The 24180-nt window shown below is 40.6% G+C and overlaps 1 protein-coding gene across 2 annotated transcripts; it reads left to right on the plus strand.

The window, feature by feature from the left end:
• Positions 1 to 976: 976 nt before the first annotated feature.
• CMAS (cytidine monophosphate N-acetylneuraminic acid synthetase) lies at positions 977 to 14600 on the plus strand. 2 transcript variants are annotated; one of them, XM_068401131.1, is made up of 8 exons: positions 977 to 1157; positions 4139 to 4281; positions 4505 to 4660; positions 7278 to 7411; positions 8700 to 8794; positions 9551 to 9722; positions 11553 to 11703; positions 12372 to 14600. In XM_068401131.1, exons 1-8 carry the CDS (start codon positions 997 to 999, stop codon positions 12602 to 12604), a joined length of 1245 nt encoding a protein of 414 aa, XP_068257232.1. In that variant the 5' UTR covers positions 977 to 996; the 3' UTR covers positions 12605 to 14600. The 2 variants fall into 2 exon arrangements, with proteins under 2 accessions (XP_068257232.1, XP_068257233.1); XM_068401132.1 differs by lacking the exon at positions 4505 to 4660.
• The last annotated feature ends 9580 nt before the right edge of the window (positions 14601 to 24180 follow it).

Below are 24180 nucleotides of genomic sequence, written 5' to 3' on the forward strand. Positions count from 1 at the left end.
GTGTGATACATTTCCATTATGGACTCAGACCTCAGTCTCCAGGAGTGACTTCATGATGCTGTTCAACAGCCTCTACTTTCCATTTTCCAAATTACATTAAAAACCAAATTCCTGTGCAGCCTTATATTGGTAGTGTGTTACTTTATTGATCCAGTTTCTATGGGTAAATTGGACTTACCATCCGACTTACCAGTTGGACTTCACATCGGGTGCTTTTATGCTCTAACATACTTCTTAAGAGGCTGGAAACCGAAGCCACGGGTGAGGGCAGGTTTCCCTTCCCACGTGAAGAGGCTCCGGTGTGACCGCTCTGCCCTCTGCCGGCATCCCGGGCATGACGCAGGGGAAAACTGACATCTTGAGGATTTATGCTGGTGGATGTCAAACAGCTACTGAAACCGGTCGCCTGGTGCTTGTGCAGCTCTGCAGACACACACTGCAGGACGTGCTCAGCTCCCAGCTGCGAGGGCTTTCCAGCGACCAGGGCTAATCACCTTAAAGCCACGCCGTAGGTGCCGACAGCTAAGGCAGCCGCACCTTTGACTAGCTTTTTTTGACGCGCATCAAGTATTAAACGGAGACACCCCGGCCACATTCGTATCGCAGGGCGCTAGGGACCCTCATCCCCGCCTCGAAAGCGTTACCTGAGGAGAGATGGAGCGCTCCACCCCAAGACAGGGCTTTGCCGGGTACCCCGTGCCAAAAAGGGGCCCTCTCCTCACAGGCAGGAGCAAGGACGCCCGACCCCGACCCCTCAAAACGAGGTGTAGTGGGTGCTACCCCCCTCTACCCCCGCCCTCCACCGTGCCACCACCCCGCCTCCCTCAGCCACCTCCCGCCCCGCTCGCCCGCCCCCTTCCCGCACGCAGGCGCGGTAGCCTCGCCGCCCCGCCCCGGAGGGGGGGGACTACACTTCCCAGCGTACACGTCGGGTGCGGGGAAGGTTGCGTGGCAGCGAGGGGCGGGGGCGGGGGGAGTTAAGGAGAAGAGCGGAGCATGGAGACGGGCGAGCGGCGGCCGAGCGCCCACCTGGCCGCGCTGGTGCTGGCCCGCGGCGGCAGCAAGGGGATCCCGCTGAAGAACATCAAGCTGCTGGCGGGGGTGCCGCTCATCGGCTGGGTGCTGCGCGCCGCCAGCGACGCCGGCGTCTTCCACAGGTGCGCATGCGCCTTCTTTCCCCGTCTCCCTTCCCGCCCACCCGGCACCCCCCCGCTGCCCCGGGCCCGGGCTGCGCGACCCCGTGGGGCAGCGGGGGCGGGGGCCAGGCCGTCTTTAGCCTCACTGAAACTGCTCCTTCGGGTGTGTAGCAGGGGATCCTCGCTGAAGACAAGGGGGTGCCCTTTAACTTGGCACCAGATTAAGGATCAGGCAGGACAGGCTGCACCCCGCCAGCTGTCACCTTCCTGGTGAGGGTGAGGTGCGAAGGAATGAAGGAAACAAAAAGTCTTTTACAAAACAGTAATTTGAAATTGAAATTGTTGTGGTTCTGCGGGGAGACCTTATAGCAGCCTTACAGTACATGAGGGGGGCCTACAGGAAAGCTGGAGAGGGGCTTTTTACAAGGGCATGTTGTGATAGGACGAGGAGTAATGGTTTTAAACTGAAAGAGGATAGATTTAGATTAGATATTAGGAAGAAATTCTTTACTGTGAGGGTGGTGAGACACTGGAACAGGTTGCCCAGAGAAGCTGTGGATGCCCCCTCCCTGGCAGTGTTCAAGGCCAGGCTGGATGAGGCTTTGAGCAACCTGGTCTAGTGGAAGGTGTCCCTGCCACAACTAGATGATCTTTAAGGCCCCTTCCAACCCAAACCATTCTATGATTCTATGGTTCGTGGTTGAGAGCCGCTAGTTGACAATGTTTGCCAGTGCACGTTGGCATTTTTACTTTATTGAGATGGCTGCATTAAATGAAACTGCCAGACTGTAGGTAATCTCCTGTGAATTATTGAATCACAGGATAAGTTTGGTTGATGGTCATCTGGTCCCACCCACTGCACAAAGCTGTGCTGGTTAGGGTAGCTTGGGACCACATGCAGCTGAGCTTGGGTGTCTCCAAGGATGGAGAACCCACAGCCTTTCCAGTCAGCAGTCCCAGGGATTGACAGCCCTCATAGTGAAAAATTGTTTTGCGATATCTAATTGGTACTTCTGTTCTTGCGGTATGTGCCTGTGTCCTCTTACTGTGCTCATCCAGGAAAAGTTTCTCTGTTTTCTCTCTACTGTCCACCAGGTACTTGAAAACAGCAATAAAGTCACCCCCTTGCCTTCTCTTTGTAAGACTGAATCAAGACTGCTCGTTCAGTCTCTCCTGGCATGCATGTGCTCCCAGGCATCGTCCAGGCTCTCTGCTGGGCTTGCTTCAGTTTTTCCTTCTTGTATCGGGGAGCCCACGGCTGGACACAGCAGATCAGAGACAGTCTCGTATATGTTAAGTGGAAAGAAATAATCATGTGTGCCCATGTGACACGAAACAGAAGCTCAGTTTGTGGCAAAGTGCACAAAACTCTGGTAACAATAATTAAAACTAGACAGAACCAAGTATGTTGTTAGTGTTAAGAATATGGGCATTACGGATTTCTTTATTCTGCCAGAACAAGGCTGAGAATTTTCTACACATATACTGATAAACTTAATTAAAACCAGTGCATGGTTAGGGTGCACTTGGTATGTAGCATACCTCCGTGCAGGTTCCCAATGCAAACCTACTGCATTATGGTCAGAGCAGGGACTTTGTGGAGTCAAGAAGAAAAGTAGCCCAGCTAGACTGAGAGCTGGAAGTAAACACAAGCCTTCTGGATCACATAGTTGCTGTACCATTATCTGTTCTGGAAAATCTTTTTTACTGTATCTGAAAAGTAGAGGAAGCGTCGCTGACTTGGTTTTATTTTTAATAAAGAAGCAGTCAAAAATGTTTCTGACCTAGATTACTCATAATTATTTAATGCATGTGAATCCATATTGCTTAATGACCTGTGGTGGAGATGGTGGTTTGAGCGACTTCCTCATTTTCTATTTGGCATCTGAATTTGCTCAACAGGAAGCCAATTAGGGTTAGGTAGCCTAACCTTGAGGCATAACAGGTGCATTAGATGTAAGCGCGCTAGGTTTTCTAGTCCCCTTTGAGGCAGCTGTGCTGACAGGATACGTGTTGCACAACAAAACTCTGTTTGTTGAATGGGGAGTGTATATTTAAGCTAACCATCCTGAAGCAGTTTATGGAAAATACCTCTTCTGCATTTGTTCACATGGGTGTGACTTGACGTTGCTGTTGCTATCGTACATATATTTATTCTGATGATCCCATGATGTCTTTAGATGGAAAAACTTAGCTAAAGCACCATTTGCTGTGGACAGTGCATCGAGAATGCAGTGTTGCTGAGAGAAGAAGGATTATTTTTCATAGTTTTTGTTTCTATCTCTCACATGCTTTTTTGTCAAAATGATGGCAGCAGTGGCCTCAGAGTACTCAGCCAGTGTTTATCATCACATAACACTGAGACTTAGCCTGTGCTTTTGTAAATGTTTATTATCCCTGAACAATCACAATCTTGCTTTACCAGTATTGAAGGTTTTCTGTGCCAAAACATATGTGACTGTAACTTGAACAGCTCTTTCCTGGGATTGTATGGAGCCTAATTAACACATTTTAAAACACTTAGAGAATAAGCTAATCGTCTAATTGTGTGGCAGTTCTGCTTGTTGTCAGCCTTGTTTCTGAACTCTGAAATTATTTTGAATGCTTCGTTCAACCCATTCACAATTCAGTGATCTGTTAGCATGCCTAACAAATTGTGGCATGCTGAGACTGGATTTTTCTGATAACACTTACGAATTTTATGTTGCTTAAGCTTCCTACATGTGTGGTAGATCAGGTACCCTACAGTATTAAATTAAAATGCAACCCAGGCTTGAGATTTTACAATCTAGTGAATGTGTGTATTTTATCCCTATTGTTAAAAGTTGCTTGTTGGACTGACAGGGATAGTTTTACTAATGCAAATATAAGGACTAACTCCTTTCATTGCAAGGTGTAGTACATACATGATCCAGGGTGGTGTTCAGGTTAGATTATGGCAGGCAAGTCAACAATGCTAGGGTTGATTCTTTATATTCATTTCCGTCACTGTCTGCCAACAGTGTGTGGGTTTCTACAGACCATGATGAAATTGAGAAGGTTGCAAAGCAGTTTGGCGCTCAAGTTCATCGCAGAAGCCCTGAAGTATCTCAAGACTCCTCAACTTCTCTAGAAGCTATCAGAGAGTTTCTTAATCATCATCATGGTAAATCAGTAATGAAATATGTTGAGCTTTTATGTTGTAGCCCCAGACGGATGATGCACTTACTATTTAGAAATATAAGTAAAGCCACTTATTGTTTAGAAAAATAAGAAGTAAATAAAAGCTAGAGAGATTCTCCTTTTTTGTGGCATCCACTCATACTACACTTTGCAGTTGTGTGTATTAAAATATACATTGTTTCATAAATATTTTTGTTTTTCTTTAGAGGTTGATATTGTAGGAAATATTCAAGCAACATCTCCCTGTTTACATCCCAGTGATCTTATAAAAGTGGCAGATCTGATCCAGAAGGAGGGGTTTGATTCTGTATTCTCTGTTGTGAGAAGGCATCAATTTAGATGGAGCGAGGTAAAAAAAGGAGGTAATATTTAGCTGTTTCTGGTTATAGTTATACTGAATTTTTTCTTCAAGTGGTTTATTTTTTTACTCATGGTATTTACATTAGGAAGTGATATCAGAGGCAGGGGCTGAGTTCTTAGAGAGGTGTGGGATGGCTTAGAAATTCCTTTTAAGTAGTGCTGTTTTGATATTACTGGTCATTGCTCAGCCTTTTTGTAGTTGTTTTGTAGAAGTGATAAGATATTGAAAATTAAAATGTTATTAACTTATCTAGGCTTAAAACATAGCTCCCAAAAACTTTACATGTTAACTTCTGCTTGGCGGGTATTCACGTCTATGTAGTAGGCATGACCCTGAGGTCCTGTCTTAACTAGGAAAGTGTTTGTTCTTACTATGCAGTTGCTAGCAAATGACAAATAAGGTGAGGTAAAGTCTTAGTGAAAACGGGGTGGCAACTTCTTCGCCTGGAGACTTGGGGTTTGTTTCAGCCTGCTAATCTGGCCGCCAACTTATGTCAAATTGCAAACTGCCTTTGAGTCACGAGGGCTGAACTCATGTTAATTAGCTCATACAGAAGAATATGACTATTTTTCCCTGAGAAAATATGCCTTTCAGCTACAGTTGCCAAGATGACTAAAGACTGAACTCTTTACTTACAAGTAAAGATTGTACCTTGTTGTAGCTTTAGAAGTGCCTTTTGTCCTTGTTCAAAGAACTATTCCGCACGTTATCTGTGTTGGTTTTGTTTCTGTGATTAAAGCAGAAATGTTTGCTTCTTTTTCTCAAAATGGTTAGTGCAGATACTGCCACATTGTTATTTTTATTTTTAAAAAATGAATGTGTTACTCAGACATTACAGTTATTCTGCTGAGATATAGAAAAAAAATTCATTTGAAGCATTTTGTATGAGTTTACAGAGCATCATGCTGTAAAAAAGCATGTGAAATAAATGAAATTTGGTATTAGAGATAAGTTGGAATAAAAGTTAGGCCTTTGTTTAAATAAACATAACTTGAACATTCTCATTGTTCTTCATAAGAGGAGAAATAACGTGACACAGTTTGTTCGTGAAGTATAAGAGGAGTATCAAAATCGCGGATGGCAATTTAGGGTTCTGTTCATTGCGCTTTAGGCAACAAAGTGAAAGTCCTCTTCACATTTTGAGATTCTAGAATCAAGACCTGTGAAGGACTGAATCTCATTTGGATGTACCGTGTGGCTTTCTGAAGTGATTGTGTGCCACCTAGTCTCTATAGGTAGGTTATTGAAGTAAAAAAGCCTCAAGGCCTACCTAAAAAAGCAAATAATTCTTTAGTATAAAATGACATCTAAAGTCTTGTAATGTGGTGAGAGATAAAGAATCATTCAGTTGCAAGGAGTATATGCAGGGAGAACAAGGAACACGTGCACACGTTAGCAGCTTAAGGGTGAAAGTAAATGGCCTTTCAGGAGTGTGGTGTTTCTGGTGACAGTGTTTCACAGGAGCATTATACAGTTAGTATTGTACTTTTTTTTTTTTTACTTTTTTTTTTTTTTCAGATGGCTTTAAAGTACTGATTATTTTGAAAGAATTTTATATCTTTTCCTATGTATTTCTGTTGTTCCTTCTACATTAAGGTTTGATAATGATGCACCCTGTCTCCCTCTGACTGGAAATGTTTAGTTCATTGATCACAAAGCTCTAGTGTGTTTATGAAATACAAGTTGTATATATATATTAAAGCCTCAGGATGTCTTGGGAGTTTGAGAATGCCCTCTAACCTTTTCATCATTACTAGATCATGAGACCTGGTGAATTTTAGCTGCTTTGTGCGTGTGAATTTGGGTGGCATAAGGACAGAAGTATCTGGTCCCTGGTTCAGTTTCTGCTGCATGCACTACTGTCATTGATAACTATGGGATCATGTGTGATCACATTTGTTCAAAGACACTTGTTAGTTTACTTGTGGACACTGATTAAACCACTTACGAAAAGTTAATATAATGCGTATCCTTAAATAGGAAGTATTTTGGCACAAGATGTTTTCACAGGCTCGGTTTCTTCTCATAGTTTCTTTTCACCTTCCAGATTGCAGGTTGGTCCTCTCAGCTCTTGGAGTTCATTCAGGTCATTCCTGGTTTTAGGTGTAGGTAGCTAAATGTTTTGGTTTTTTTTTTGGTTTTTTTTTTTTTTGAGTTTACCCTCACTGCGAGTTAAAACCCTTCCTATCATGTCCTAGGAGGTAGAGTACGGAAAGAGTATAGTATTTCTTTCACATTGGCAAGGACAGTCTAGAAGAATGTCCCCTCTACTCCCTTAGTAACCACTTTTGGAGCTGGAGGAGTAACCTGACCTCTCAGGTTTTTTTTCTTGTTTTTTTGGGGGTTTTTTTTGTTGTTTTTTTTTAAGTTGGAATGAAAAAATTCCTTTTCTTCTGCTAGAAATGCAGGACAGTCCTCTGGTTTGTTATCCACAATTCCAAGAAAGAGCAAGCAACTCAGTGGTTCTTTATAAAGCTAAGCAATGAGAGGCAGTAGCAAAAGAAGTTGGTGACTGAATTGTGTCCTTAATTTTTCAACAGAAAGCTATTTAAAGAAAGTTAAGTGACTCTGAACAGGGATTCTGGAAAACTTATTTTGTCATTTTTCTCTGTTAACAGAAAACAAAATGACAGAGCCCCAAAACCTGAATCCAGCAAAACGGTACCGGAGGCAAGATTGGCCTGGGGAGCTGTATGAAAATGGCTCGTTTTATTTTGCCAAGAGACATTTGATTGAGAAAGGCTACTTGCAGGTTAGTGCTTCTGTTTTTCATGATCTTTAGAATAATACTTCTTTTACTCTTGTTACAGAGGGTTCTGAATTCAGTAATGTATTTCTTTTTCTGATGTAGTCAGTATGAAGTAACAGCACTTTGACATCAGGACAGTTTGCTTATTATTTGTAACTTAATAGGGTTGGCTGTAGCTAGGGCAGTTCCAGTAACACCATCCTCCACAGCAAACAAATTTATGCAAAAAATAATAAGCAGTATATAGTTATAAGCCAATGCAGTACTGAGTTTTACATCAGTTCACCAGGTTGTAAGTGCGTATCTTATAATGCATTTTAATGTTACTAGGGATGTGAAATTGACCTTCATGCAGTGTCATAGATACAATCTATAAACTTGTATTCTTGGCTAGTTTAGTCTTATGCCAATTTTGTACTGTAACTTAAACAGTCTTTTTCCCTTTCCTGATGTTTGCATCCCAGTGTAGTAATGCAGAACAAATGTATTTACTTCAGATTTCAATTTTTTTGTCTACAAGTATAGTGTCAGTTTTCTCATGCAAGACAAGTTATCCGTCTTACAGATCATTTCCAGTATTTGTCAGCAGAACTGAAAAAAAGCCCAGTGTAGATATTTCCATATTTCTAATGGGGAATACCTTACTAGGTACGTCAAGAATACCAGGTTCTTATTTCTCTCTTTTCCAGATACCTCACTAATGCAGAGATACTAGCTTTAGGTCTCTCTAATTTGCACAGACCCATGTAGTGCCAGCTAGTGCTGTGTGGACTTGTAAGCATTGATCTGGATACTACAATTGTGTTGAATTCTACATTTTGTGAAGGTTGGGCTTCTGACTCTCTGAGGATCAGGGCTTTTAGTTTTTTTAATTACATTGGGGTGTGGTGGATATTTTTTCCAGCTGAAATTTAGTCTTTGTGTAGATAGCAAACAAAAAATAAGCATACTCTTACTTAAGTAAATGCTAAAGGTATTACTAGTTTACTGTATTAAAAGACCTAGTGAAATCAGTGTGACATAATGACTATAATTCATAACATCTTTCTTGCACACTTTCTCTGGTTATAAAATAAAAATATTTATTAACCATTGTCTATAGGAAGATGTTTCAAATGTTTGTTTCTGTGTCACTGGCAAAAACAATCATTATTCATGGTTCACTTATATATAAACTATTGTAACCACTGTGTAGCTGGATACTAGGCTTTCATTACATGGTACTAAATTGTACAGTTTTGTATTTGTATTAACCCAAGCAGAAAATTTTACTGGGTTCAATTTTATTTAGGGTGGTAAAATGGCTTACTATGAAATGCGTGCAGAGCACAGTGTGGATATTGATATAGACATTGATTGGCCTATTGCAGAGCAGAGAGTATTGAGGTAAAAGCACTTTTTATTCCTTTATTTCTTTGATATCGCTCATTGTTTCAAGGTATGGTCATGTGAATTCGTAATGTATGTAATGTAGGTAATCAAGATCAAAAATAATTGGACAACTTTATTTTCACTCATAGTTTTTTTCCTGTATCTGTTGAAATCATCTGAATTACCTTTGCTATGTGTGGTTTGTTGCCTTTTTTTTTAAGTTCCACTTGGGGAAAAGTGTAAGCCCCACTATACCATAGCAACGTGTTAGCATAAGCTCTGGCTTTTCCAGCTGAGTTGTCCTAGGCTTCCATGGGCTGGACCACATTTACTGATGCACATGACTGAGTGTTCATATAGAAGGCGTGAGCTGATTACATCTTGCCAGCTGCCTTTTCTTTGCAGCTACTCTGCATCTCTAAGGAAATAATGGGTGAGAATGGAATATGTTTTCTGTGCCTTTTTTCATCCTTTACTCCATTTTGATTTTGCCCCAAATAAATGCTACAGAACATAACCTCTTATGCTAAGGAAGTAAATCTCATCCGAACTTTTCAATGGACAGCATAACTGAGCTGTCTTTTGGATCGTTCTGGTATTTTTCTTTGAAGAGGGAGAATATAGTTGGAGAGTGACGATGATGAGAAAAGGCATTAGAAAAAAAGAATTTCAAAGCCCATTCTTCTGTCTGAAGATCACAGTTGCATTTGAACTATTTGGTTTTGCAGTGTGCAAACACTTCCATCCTAAAAAGATAACTTCTTTTTCTAGCTTTGGATATTTTGGCAAAGAGCCATTAAAGGAGGTGAAGCTGTTGGTTTGCAGTATTGATGGATGCCTGACAAATGGTCGCATTTATGTGACAGAAGATCGGAAGGAAATGGTCTCCTATGATTATAGAGATATTGTTGGTATCGATCTATTAAAGAAAAGAGGAATTGAGGTAAGTGTTGTTCTGAAGTGTGTGTCTGATGTAACCTGAACATTAAAAGATTCTAAAACCCTGCAGCATATAAGTTGAGGTTTCTTCAGAGTACTTGTGATCAAGCAGCGTAATACGTTGGTTCAGGATTGGGACAAATGTTGTTCTCGGATCCCTTAGAGGAAAATAAAAGAAGTGTTTTGAGAAAGTTCTCAATCTCATTCACAGTAGCTATAGTATCTTTCTTTTTGTCCTGGAAAAATGTGGGAAGAAAATTTTAAGATGTCTTGCTAGCACCAGTCATATTGTTCTGTGTAGTCTAGACACTCATTAATTAGAAGTGAGCTTTACCAAACAGTGATATGTTATTGACTCTTGACTATAGAAAAGGAAGAAATACCCAGACAAATTAGATGGTTCATCCTAGATCACCCATGATTGTTGCAAAGATGGGAAAACAAACCCCAAACACGTCTGGCTGCATAGTTGTTTTAACCATAACTTGTGTGCTTTGAAGTTGTAAGAATTCAGTGTAAATGAAAAACTGAAACAACACAGATTGTAACATGGCTACTTTCATTATTATTATTATTGATTATTATTACTGCTTCTAAATTCTGCTGATCTGAATATTTGTTTGCATTTATGTAAAATTAGCCTCCTGGCTATTTTCTGTCAGTGCTGCTGCCTTTGGTATAGCTAGAATAATTTTTTGGGGGTAAGAACTAAGAACAGATGTAGCTTGCCTTCAAAGAGCCTTAACTTGATTCTGTTGCAGATAGAGATAGGCATGGATAAGACGAAGGTAGCTATACCCCAGGTAGACTTCTCCAGATAGACTTTTGGAGTCTCTATTGTAGGATTTTTTTATAACAGGTTAGATGAGACATTCATGACATACTTTGATGCATCTGTTGCTACCTTGAGGCAGTGCAATGGAGTAGATGGTTTTTCAAACTCCCTCAACTTCATTTTCTGTGAGGCAAAAGGGGGAGGAAGCTTGTAATCATTGTTTTATTGCCTGTGGGAGCCCACTTCCGTACTTACTGTGACTTAGAATCTTTCATTACAAACCTCCTGGTCTTTGTGCTGCAGTTTTTGTATTTCTGATATATGTTGCTTGTTCATTCTGTACTTAAAATCAGTGCCAAGTATTTGTTAGTATTTAAAAACAACTAGGGAAGATAAGTTTGTCCACAGCTTGGACAGAAAACTTGGAGGGGTTGTATCTGAGATTTTCTTAAAATCCTGCTGCAATAATCTTCTGGTTTTAGCATACCTTGTACATTGTTTCTGAAATTTCAAATTTGGAAGGAACTTCCAGAGATTAATGTGCTGAGCCGTTCAGTCTGTTTAGTGTTCTGTTGATGCTCTGAAGTCTTATTGTAGATAAAATGATGTTGTTAGGTAGAGGAGTCATGGAAATACTTCATAATGTTCTACAAATATTACAGAAATCTTCCCTGGGAATTCTCTTATTCCCTACTGTGGCTGAATTAGATGATATCGCACTAGATAGTCAGCATGCCACTGTACTGTGATATCCAGCATTTTATTTGGTGCATGTTGCATTTAAAAAGGCAAATGTAAATTTCTTTTTTGGAACCTCAGAGAAGCCTACAGGATGGTGTTTCACTTTCCCAAAGCAACTTCAAGACTGTAATGTGGGTTTGGATGCTAATCACTTCTTCTCTGAGTCTTGAATGAAGAAACCAGTTATTCAGTGCTTTTCTGATATCTGAGAGAGTTTCTATGAGCAAAACTTCTACTATTTTTTTTTAAATAAATCAACTTACATTGTCTTATTTCTTTGTATGTAGAATTTACTCTAACTTGACTTTACTTCAATAGGTTCGACTCATCTCTGAAAGAGATTGTTCAAAAACACTCTCAGCCATGCAGCTGGGATGTATAGCAAAAGTTAGTGCAACAAATAAATTAGAAGTCCTGGAAGACTGGCAAAAAGACATGGGTTTGAGCTGGAAAGAAGTCGCTTACTTAGGTCAGTTCATTTTTTTTTGATAGTAAAATTTCATATAGTGTACACAAATACAAACTGGGATTAATGTGCAAATTACAGCACACAATCACCAAAAGCAGGTGTGTATTTTAAGGCTTGTTAGGGTACAATCTAAATATTAAAGGCATTGATGGGTCAGTGTCTGATTTGGTAAGGTAAGTCTTAGCCGTTTTTATAATGAGATTTTGGAAAGCTTTTGTTATTACACAAGCATCCAGTTACAGCTCGCTATTTTGAACTGATTCTAGTTCATTTCAGATGGATATTGTATACATTATATTCTGAAATGGAAACAAGAAATATAATTAAAACTGAAAGCCGTATGATTCTGTACAAAACTATATTTCAGTGACAGCTTAAGTGTATAGTCCTGCAAATGCTCATTCAGTTGCTCAAATAATTTTACTACTCTTAAAAGTACCGTTCTCTTGCCTGAAGATTGTGTAAAGTGTGATCAGCATTTCCATGTATTACTAAGATTTTCTGAGAACTGACTCACATGTGCAAAGTGCTGTTGAGATGCTGAGATGAAAATTGTGGCAAGAATACAAATTTTAAAAAACAGATTAATATGTACACAGGAAAATATTGACTTTGCTCAGTTTTTCACATCTGTGATATTTTGCCTTGTCTGTCGTCTTTCCCAATAGGAAATGAAGAGTCTGATGTGGAATGCCTGAAGAAAGCTGGCCTGAGTGGTGTGCCCGCTGATGCTTGCGCAGTTGCTCAGAAGGCGGCTGGCTACATTTGTAAAAGCCGTGGTGGCTGTGGAGCTGTCCGGGAGTTTGCAGAACACATATTCCTGTTGTTAGAAAAAGTGAACTCTGCAAGAAAGCAAATGGAAGAAGTGAGTTCAGCAGGAGAGGAAGCGGGAGGGAAATGAGAACAGCAGGAGAGGAAATAAGGAGCTAGAGAAAAAAAAGTAACACAGTTGGTCAATCCTACTTTCCTTCTTCTCCTCTTCCTCTGTCAGTAAGTCTGTGTCCCAAGGGATAGCTTAGCTTTCCACTTTTACATTGCAGTAGAGTTAAGAAGATATTTCCCTCTAGTTTAAGGTCCCATGTTGATTAAGTGCTGATATTCATGATTGTATGCTGATAATCATGATCATATTCATGATTATTTTAAAAGCCATTTCAGTGCAATGGAAGGAATGCCACAAAAGGTAGTGTCCTGTAAATCTACTCTTAATCATTACGCCTGTCCTACAGGAATGATGTGTCTTTATTTCATAATATGAATATTTTCAGGGATCAGTGATTTTGCCTGACTTGATGATTTGTAAATCAGACTTACAAAAAAAAAATTATGTCAGTTTTGGTCATTTTGTTTACATTTCCTCTATCAAATGTCAATATGATATTGTAGTTGTGTGCTTGCTTTTTACAGGATTTGTCCCTAGTAAGGAAGAGTTTTAGCATATGCTGGAGAAGTCAGCATATGCCATAAGTACCAAATAGTTGTAAAATAACTACCAAGCTTATCTCTATATTTTTAAAAGACAGCTCAGTTACTGTAAAACCAGTTAATATTAGTTAAGAAAAGCACCTAAGTGTGTGTTCAAATTCAAGCTCATAAATAATTAAATGGCATTTGGAATTATGCCTCTTATCTTTGAATCTGTTTATATTGGGTTTTATTGAAGTGCTTAAATTAACATACCCAAATGCTTTGCCAAATTTGGAGTTAAATTTCTCATTAACTTCGAGATCTTTCCTTTGCAGAAACTCGGTTTCTTTATATGAAGGCTTTATTACAACCACTAATGAGTAAAAGAAAAAAAAATCTTTGTTTGTTGTATGGAAAAGTAACTGCTGTAAAAAAACAAACAAACAAAAAAACCCAAACAAACAAAAACAAAACAAAACAAAAAAAAACACAAAAAAAAAGAACAAAAAACCCCCAAAACAAACAAACAAAAAAACCCCAAAAAAAACCCAACCCCAAAATGTAGTTGTTGTTTGTGGGTTTATATAAAATATGTATTCAGACTATTTTTAGCAGGTTAATTTAAAGCTGGTGTATGCATATGTTTGTATTTATGAAAAATACAATTTTTACCATGTCTTGATTTAAAGAACTCAGTCTCTGTAAAAATTTGTAGAACTGACACTAAAAATATGCAGCAGTTTTCAGTCCTAGTATTTATCAGTGAGTCAAGTTCTGCCTTGTGTTATGCTAAAAAATAAAAAAATGCCTGTGGTACACAGGCAGTTATTACTGAGGTAAATAATAATGGCTTATCTCATTTTATTTTGTTTCTTTGCTAAATAGACACTGCCAATATAATATCACCTGATATATTGCCCTCTGTTGGTTAACTTTGTGTCTACTTCCTTTTACAAAGCAAAACTTTAAACTGAATTTCATTTCACACCTATCTCCAGTAGCAAGATTAACAGGTGACTAGTTCACTGTACTAATCAGCTCTAACTTACCATTTAAGTGGTTTCTTTCAGTGAGGTTTTAGAGTTCTGCACTGGATAAATCCCATGGACTTTAATAACAGGAGAGCCATATTTTGGACAGAACTACAGACTTTGGTATAGGTAGATGAATTATTTTAGTTGTATAGACTATGTGGTAAAGCTTCAGAAGTCCAGATTGGATCAACAATTCAGGTTTGATAATGTCATATACAATAGGCCAAGTTTTTATTTACTTCATCGTCAATAACTCGCTGACTCTGATTTCAAGAACAGTGAATAGATAGCTTTAAACAAGCCAACTGTGATGAACTTGATTCCCATTCCTTCTCTGTTAGAGAAAGCAAAAATATGAGCAAGTGCAATTATAGTAGAAATAAGAGTTGGCAGTACTGTCTGTAGCTTACTGTTTGAATCAAGAACTCTTCTAATGTTTCAGCTGCTTGCTGAATGTGCCGCATATACACTGGGTCTCTACCCAAAATTTCTGCATATATCAACAATAAATGCAGAAACACTTTTGTGTGAGTGTTGGTAATGTGCAGAAAGAAATGGTGATATCTAAGTGCTTTCACTTTGACAAGTTCTTCCTTAGAACAACGTGGTGTAATCTTACATTGGGCATATAGGAAGAATATGAAGACTAAAAGAGCTCTAGAGACTATTTACAAGATAAAGCCTGCTTGAGGATATGGGAGATGCACGATCTGCTGCCTGAAGGTTTCAGATTTGTATTGTCCACACGGCAGGGAAAAGCCTAACTATAAACTAGAGTAGCATGAGGGAGGTCTTAATTACTCCTCTTGAATTTACAGAAGATCCTCAATCATATGAAGCATTTAGGCATCACAGAGGGGCAGAGATAGTGAGGATAACTCTAACAGTTACTTTAAAGGGGAAATGCCAGGTCGCAGGCAAGCTTCAAAAGTTTGCCAATGGCTGTTGTTTCAGTGCATATCCTGGCATCATGATTGCCTTCCTTTACAGGTGTGTAGTTCACTCAGACTAGATTTCAGTGGTCATTTTGGTTATAGTGGGCTGATTTTGGAATAATCTCTTTTGGTCATGTGAGCACTTGTTTTTTACTTTAAATTGCCTAGTGTATTCCAGAAAAGATCTTAGATAACGTGGGCTGTTTTATCATAATTTTGTGAAACTGAAAAAAAGTAAACTATGTAATAGTTTATAGTAAGCTATTAGGAAAAAATAGCTGATTACCTGAAATTTGAAATAAACAGTTTTCTTTAGTCTTTTGAGTAGCGAAAGGTTATGGGGTGGTTTATGATGAATTTGTATACTGTAAATCATACACTTCTAAGTTCACATGAGACACGGATGGATTATACCTGATGAAGGTGGACAAATTTAACGCCCAAATTAATTACACACACAGTCAGTTACTCAAAATATTCATCTTGATCTGGTCTTGGAGGAAAATCTTGAGTGTTTTATGTGTGTGGTTATACCCTCTTAAATAAACTACTTTGCTTGCCTGCGTTGCATGTTTTCAAAAAGCTGGCTTCACAGTGCAGTGTGCTTTGTGCCTGTGTTTGTGAAAAGAAAGATTCATACCTCTGGTTTCGAGCTGTCAGAGCCAGCCCAGTATTTCTATAGCAGGATAATCTTGTAAATTGAGCAGAACGTATTGAGAATTATTTGGCAGGATGTTCTCGGAGAGAATTTCCATTTTGGTTAGGCCTTGAGATCTCTGCTGGTTTTGGCTGTTTGGTGGCTCTTGCCAGGAGAGTAAAGGAGAGGGGAGAAGGATAAACAGTAACATATTGTCATTATCTTTGCTAACTTCAGCACAAGGGGTAAGGGTTAGCACTTCACCTACTTCTGGCTCCATTAATTTATTTTTGTTTGAACTTTGTCCTATTCAATATATGTTTCTTTCCAGTTCTATGCTATTTCGCGTAGAGTGATCCAACGTGTTCTGACCTTAGTTCATTTCAAATCAATATGAATTGTATAAACTCAGCCTTTTGAGGTCAGAGAGATTATATAATACTTGGTGATTTCAAGTTCTTAATACTTTTAAACCTTGAACAGACATTAGTTAACTAACTTTTCCAGAACCCATGTGGGAAGGTTTTTTTTTTTTAATTATATTTTCTATTACTATTCTCTTAAAATACTATTTCCTGCTTCCAGAAATAACCCCAAATGAGTGTAGCTACACCCAGCACGACTAATTATCCTAAACGTCAGTGTTACAAGAGCGATAATAAGGTATGTCCAGTGGAAGAAAACCACTCTTATGTATCAACCTGTCACATAAATGAGTTAGAAAAACTTGTCACTAATGCACTTGTCTGAAAAATCTTTAGATGGTATGTTTGTTTCTCTCTCTTGTTCTCGGACAGGTTTGTCTATCCCCATTTCTGATCCTAAGTATGTTTATGTATGTGGCTCTGGTTTAAGAGAGCTTTCCCACTGCTAGAGATACTGGAGGAAACAGAAACAGTTGGGAGCAGTCCCATTCTATAGCTGTATCCCACAGTTCTGTAGCATTACAGACCAGTTCCGCTAAAAGGATTGCCATTATTTTCTTTGTGCAGATGGAAGGATTTTTTAAATTGTTTATAAAAAGCATGTTAAAGGGAGCAGTGAGCAATGTGGATGCAAAGAGGAAAAACTTCTTTACTTTGAGGGTGACAGCACTGGAACAGGCTGCCCAGGGAGGTTGTGGAGTCTCCTTCTCTGGAGATATTCAAAACCCGCCTGGACATGACCCTGTGCAACCTGCTTTAGGTGAACCTGCTTTAGCAGCAGGTTGGACTAGATGATCTCCAGAAGTCCCTTCCAACCCTAACCATTCTGTGATTCTGTAATGACACCAAATTATGCAGGTTAGTAAAGAGCAGGGCTGTTGAAACTGAAGAGATGTATATATAATAAGATGAGCTTAATAGAAAAACAATCCTGATGTCATATATAAAAAAATATCCATTTCTACTGAGGGGTTACAATCCAGAAAAATATCTATTGGTTTGAAGTGTGTGCTAGCAGTTAAAAAAGCAAGCTGAATTTTAGGAATTATTAGGAAAAGCGTCTAGAACAAAAAGGATGAAAGTTGTGTTAGATACCTGTAAAACTAAGAGGGACAGGAAGCTAGGGAAAGACCACTGTATTTGGCAATGCTTTCCCAGTTTCCTGTGGCCTCAGAATATTTGCAGCTCATGGATTTCCAAAGCTGGATGTGGCTTACAGACATCTAATAAACCTCAGCACACTTAAAACAGCCTTTGGCCATGTGTTCCACGAGTCTGACACGATATTGTTCCTCTGGTTCTGAACCTTGGTTTCTTCCTCCTATTTCTTGTATGGGAAATACCCAAGTTCATTTTTATCCTTATTTCACAATATGTATCAGTGGTTTATTCTAAAATATTAATGTGTAGCTCTGACACAGTCAGGAGCAGAACATGCTGTTACTATTACCAATAGGAATTAATCATCTAATCTTAAAAACTCATTGAAAATAGGGCAAAAGGGCACACAGAACTGTGTAAGAGTGTATTGACATCAGCTGAATTGGCATCCATCTGTCATAGATACTAATGGTAAATTGCTTAGGAAGTTCTTGAACGAAATGTAACTGGAAGTCAGGAGAATATTCAGGACAATATTACTTGCTTGTCCTGTTTGTTCACATACTCTTGCAGACAAGTTTTTGGGCTAAATTGACGTACATCTGAGCTAGTATGGTCACTCTTGTATTGATGTTATATGTGGAGACAGTAAAAAGTTACATCCCTGGAGAGACTAAGGCTGTGGTTGCACAACTTTTTATTACCTGTACAGCCCATTTAAGAGTTTGACTACTTTTATTCTCCCACCTTTTTTTCCTGGTTACATCTTATCCACAGCAACACAGTCTTAAGTTCGAAGGAGATGCATCACCAGTGGATCCTTCTGATCAGCGATGCCAACTGACATGTGATTGATTAGGTGAAGCCTGGTCTAAAAAGCTGGAGAATGGGATGAAGTAATCTGATCTAGACAAATATAAAACACCCCCATTCATTTGACTTAATGAACTTAAAGATTTCTTCAAAATGCTTACCATGATCTGCCTTTGGATTCGTTCAATTCTATGAATTTGCCCTGTGTTTTCTTAAAAGAGCTGGAGCTACACTTGCCTGGAGTGTGAATGGGTTTTATGGGCAGTAGTTCTGACGACTCACAAACAAGCCCTAGTCCTGACTTGCCACATGAGTATATCAACATCCTTGTGTCTTTGTGCACTCTCACCGTAAAAAAACTGTGGGCTGTCTGCAAGCCATTCTGCTTTTACTTTTTGCTCTTGTATGCTTCATACCCTGCTAGAGGTTTTTACCATCATGTTATGGAGCACCTTGCAGCTCGTAAGAGCGAGGCTTCCCAAGTTTCTTACTTGTTTTATTTAAAGAAAGCACGCATTTGATTTATAATGAAAGCCAAGAGATTTCAGGGATTTTCAGGGTGAAGTTGCAGGCAGTGCATGGCAATGTGGAGAACAAGAAGCTAACTGGATCTCTGCCTTGCAATGCATCTGTACTGATGCCCCTGCTGAGAAGCAGGGGAACTCAAGTCTGGGCTGCTTCGATTAAGCTGCTGTCGTTGCTGTCTGAGCTTGGATAGCACAAAGATGTATGAGCTGGCTTTATATTGCATTTCATTCACCTGCCAATAAAGTCCTGCAGTACTTTTTTTTTTCTTTTTTTTTGTATTGTAATGTAGGTAAATCCTTAATTTAGCCAGTAGGCAATGCTGTAGACTGATTAATTTGTCATCCCTTGTAAGCAGCTAGGCAACTAACTGCAGTTTGAGCAGCACGGTGATACCTACCTGGCTGTTGGATTAGGTCTAAATAGTTTACCAAGGTCACAAATGACAGAGAACAACAAACCACGGTTATGCTTTGTTTTAGTGAAAGGCCTTGCAGGTAGAAAAGGAAACTGCTTTTATTACTCCTAAGCATCAATATTTGCTTGCATGTGAATGACATCATCTGTCCCATCATCCTGTCTCTACTGTGGCTGCTAGTAGATTCTCAGTGGTGTGGATTGATCATTCCCGGGTACGTCCTTGCAGACACTGGCAGTCAGAAATTAAGGACTTTATAAGTGGGCTGTGCATCAGGACTGTCCCTAGGTACACGGAGACAGATCTGCTCCCCTCAAACCTGGGTCTGATTCCTTTCAAGTTTGCTTCTGATTTCGAGCCCCGCAGCACCCTGCAAAAAGGAATGCCTAATGCTTGTGCAGAGCTTTGCAGTCAAAACACTGCAGTCAATAGATGTCAGTGAAGAACAAACATTTGTGTTCCTTTCGGAGGCAGCGCTGCTTCCCTTCTTATGGACAGAAAGCCTGGATGGCTGCAGAGCCCGCACCAGAGTGGACATGTCTCTGGTGCCATGGGGTTGCGGTCGTTCCCAAGATGACTATTGGCCTGCAGGACCAGTTTGGAAAGAGCCCAAAAGGAGGCATGGCAATGTAATTTGTGACTTAATGCTTTTCTGACGCAGGATTTTTCTCTTGAGGGCTGTTGGGTGCTCCTGCTCGCTTCCTGTTGGGTCCGCGAGGTGCCGCTGCTCCTCTTTGCTTGGCCAAGGAGAAGCATCTCCCTCGGGAGCGCAGGAGGAGCAATGTCTCACCGGGCACACCCACCGTCATTCACTGTCCTTTCCTACAGTTTGTCCTCTGCGGTATGCAAGACAGGTAAACAGATTTAGGCAAAGGGGAGGACCTTCTCCTATCAAAGTTAATAGAGAAGTTGCTGCAGAATTGTCTTTCGTGGTTGCTGGTCCCTTGAAAGAAGATGGATTGTGGGCACCTGTGAGGCTGGAACTGGTGGAAGAGTGATACAGCTACTCAGTCCTTTTCCTCTTTTCTGAACGTGGTCTTTCAGCGACTGCCTTCGCCCCCACATTCAGCCCTTTCTGTCAGGCTTGATTCCTCCTGTCCTGTCCACACCAGGTCTTTGCAGCAGGAGTGCTCTTTGCGGTCTGTGAGGCTGTGAGCTATGAGATCAGGAGATTAAGGAGGTGTGGTAGTTGCAACATGCTGATGGAGTTAATAGGCTGCTGATGGGGGCGATAGGCTATCAGACAGAGGCCAGAGGGCCCTTACTGCTCTATCAGCCGGATGGAAGAGGGAGAGATACTAACGTATCACGGTTCTGTTCCGCCCTTGCCCAAGACCCACAGCCTGACAGAAAGTAATCAACACTTGTTATCCCTCATTTACATATGAAAAAATACACCAAAATGAGAAAGTGGCTGCCCACCCCCCCTCACTATGATGGCATCAACAGGTAATTTGACTACAGTCTGACCTCCACTTCTGCCAAAAGTACAAATTTGGTATTTGAAATCATCCATGCCAGATGATGAGAATATGACCCCACTTTGCTGACAAGTCAACAGGCTCGCTCCTCTCTCCTCCCTAAAGCAGGGACACCTCTTTGGTAAGATTTGCACCTCCGATTGTGTCAGATGATACCTGGGTAGAACTAAGATATTTAACGCTAATGCCGTAAGTGCATTTAACAACGACTACTCCGAATGTTTATTTCTGTTGCTTCAATAAACCGCGCTGTCTGTGAATCTGTAATCGTGAATGTTCTTATTGAACGCGAGTGGACTTACAGTGTTGAATTGGTTATAACCTGAGATTAAGCCTAGCCGCACCCAGCCCCTCTGATCTCTGAGGACTAGCTGGCACGCAAGGGGGTTTATTCTCTGCCAGATTTCTATACTCTTAACGCAACAGCTGGTCATGAAGTGAGCCACATGGAAATTCCTTCTGGTCCTCCACCTTTACTTTTCCAGCTGACAGATGGCTACAAGTAAAGCGTTGTTTTGGTCCCCTGAGCATCTGTGCTCTACTTAGGCCCGGTGCAGAAACCCACCAATTGATCTCCTGCCCTGAGCCTTCTCTATTTTCCTATGACTTCTGGCTCCAGAGATTACCAGAACTGGCACAGATTCCTTCCCCCACCTGCTCTTCCCCCCCTCACTTCTCCAGACTCACTTGCATCTTCTGTAAGGTGTTCCTGAAGCTATTCGGAGAGATTTTTTCACCAGTCGTTGTTTTCCTCCAAGAAACTGCTTTAGGCATCAGATTCATCATATCAGAACTAATGTGACTTAAAGTCAGGTTGCTAGGATGTTTACCTGAACACCTTTTCTTCTCTGAGAGCTACTTTAGAAGATAGTTGTATGATGTTTTCAAGGAAAAAGTCCTCAAAGCAAGGCCTGGAATTTATGTGCTTCTCTCACAAGAGTTCTGGTCCCCCAAATGCTCTTGCTCCTTTTTTCATCTGACCCAAAGGCCAGGTAAGCCTGGGTAGCAAGCACAGCAGGCTAACTTCAACAGGAGTGGGTAGAAGCCTTATGTCTCAGCTCTGATGGCCTGTATAATGCTGCCCTCTCCAGTTAAATCAATCTTGAGAAGAACCCTTACTCAGGAAGGTGGAATATATTACCTGAATAGAAAAGCAGTATTCAGAATCACAGGATGGTTAGGGTTGGAAGGGACCTCTGGAGATCATCTAGCCCAACCCCCTGCCAAAGCAGGTTCCCCTAGAGCAGGTTGCACAGGGTCACATCCAGGCGGGTTTTGAATATTTCCAGAGAAGGAGACTCCATAACCTCCGTGGGCAGCCTGTTCCAGTGTTCTGTCACCCTCAAAGTAAAGAAGTTTTTCCTCACATTCAGATAGAACTTCCCATGTTTCAGTTTGTGCCCGTTGCCCTTTGTCCTGTCGCTGGGTACCACTGAGAAGAGTCTGGCCCCATCCTCTTGACACGCACCCTTAAGGTATTTGTAAGTATTGATAAGATCCCCCCTCAGTCTTCTCTTCTCCAGGCTAAGCAGACCCAGCTCCCTCAGCCTCTCCTCGCAGGAGAGATGCTCCAGTCCTCTGATCATCTTTGTAGCCCTCCGCTGGACAATTGTAGCCATTTACATGTAATAGAGGTTGCACGGGGCTTTGTTTCTTCCAAACCTAGTATTGCTGTGGTCTAGGTACATTTTGGACCAGTATTTTTATATTTTGTAGGGCTGAAATTTCTCTCTCTCCAAAAGTTTTAACTGCCATAGAAAAAAGAAAGAAAAATGGAGATGGGAAGAGACATTTTTACAACATCTTACTATGGAAGTTTTGAAAGTTTTTGAACATCTCCATGGCCTGCCAAAATGACTTGTGGAGCCAGGTTGACAATTCTTTGTAAAATTCAGTTTGAGTCCCTCTGCTACAGTCATAGGAAGGGGAAGGGGAGTAGCAGCACAGTGGGGAGAGCAAGAGAGAAGAGGATGAAAGAAATGGTAGGCGTAGCAACTGCTGGGAGACCCTGGTTGCCAGTAGCTACTGTCACGTACCCCTGTCCTTTAGTAATGGTGCCCAGTCTAGCTTTCTGGACCTCTGACGTAGGCAAGTTCTGCTACGCTGTCCACAGCTGCGCTGGGCTGTGCTGGTGCCTAGGATGGACCTGATACCCTGTAGTTTTACCAGCAGAAGCTGCTTTCTTTCTCAGGCTATTACTTACTGCCAGCCAGTTGCTGCACTATACCTCAGGTGTGGCTCTGTTGCGTAAAGCTATATTTAAATGTCTTGGAGATTAAAATTGCCATGTAAGTACAAAGAGTTACTGAGAGGAACTTTACACTCGTTACCTTATATTCTAATGCTATCCCTTCAGCCAGTTCAGGACTATAAGCTTTAACCCCCTCACTGATCCACATGGCATCTCCTCATCCTGTCCTTTCACACACAGTTTCCTATTGTAAATATATATATAAATGCTGCTTAAAGCAGTCTTCTCAACTCAGTTAATAACCTTGCTTGCAACCTTTGTTTGCCCAAGGACTCTTAGGCTTTTTTGCATTCTCAAAGGGCTAGAAAAAGTAAACTTTTAAGTAAAATATTCAAGCATCTTCGTTAGCTGATCTCTTGCCACTTATTAATAGTGGAAGAAGGGCACCTGAAAGGAGGGAAACGGTGGTTTATGGCATTTTAGAAGGAAAGATATTTTAGTGTCAGAAGAGCAAAGCAACATAAACTCCTGGTTTCCAAATGGGTCATTTGCATAAACCAGTGCTCAGGGCAGCATCTCCCTTGAATTGTGATGAATTGGTAAATGGCAAGGGACTGCAGTCGAACAGGCTTTTCTATCACTGATCTCTACAGCATGTAACTTCTCTATCACTTGTGCAGATGCAAAATCAGTAGGTATTGATGTCAGCTTGCACAAGCAAGGTATGAAATGAAAGGGCTTTGTGGCTAGTGTGAAATGTGTGGCTAGAGAGAGCATTAATGTTCACTGTAAATAAGGCCATACCTCAGCTTTTCAGAAACAACACATCCAGAGGATGAGCTTGCCTTACAGACGTGTACCTTCAGAGCACACAGGAGTCAAAGCAGAATAATCATGCTTGTCTGCCTGAGTTTCTTTTCAATCAGCTTTTGCTATGTTTTTTATGCCTGCTGATGCCTTGGAATTGTATGATTGGGGAGAACTAGTTTGGGGAGAGGAATCCTTAGAGCCAGCCTGCAAAGCAAACTGAAGGTGAGGATCGAAAACACATCACGGAATAAATGAGAAGAAAAATCTTCACTGGTTTCCTAGAATAGTCAGATGTGAACACAGACAGCTGATTCTTGGAAAATATCTGTCTTATCAGAGCAGGGTAAATAAGTAAGTCGTGTTCAGATTAAACTGTCTCTGAGTAGCAGTTTATTTGCCACAGTGGAACTATTGAGTTCTATTGCACAAGGACTGTGAAGTACAATCGTTCTCATCAAAATACGGGAAACAAGCATTTTGCAGGAAGAAAGTCAAACGGAAAAAACCCATGTTTATAGTTCCCCAACATATGATGCAGAAATTTACATGGATTTATATCAGTTGCATTTAAAAAACAAGGACATTTTATAAACAAACTTCACTTCAGATCTTCAAATGTACAGCTGCAGTTTTAACTTCAGTATCAATAACAAAGTCCGGTAAGATAGGCACTTTCCAAGTCATGGTAGATCAGGGAGGG

This window comes from Nyctibius grandis, chromosome 5 (genome assembly GCF_013368605.1).
Source record: "Nyctibius grandis isolate bNycGra1 chromosome 5, bNycGra1.pri, whole genome shotgun sequence".
Lineage (NCBI taxonomy): Eukaryota > Metazoa > Chordata > Aves > Nyctibiiformes > Nyctibiidae > Nyctibius > Nyctibius grandis.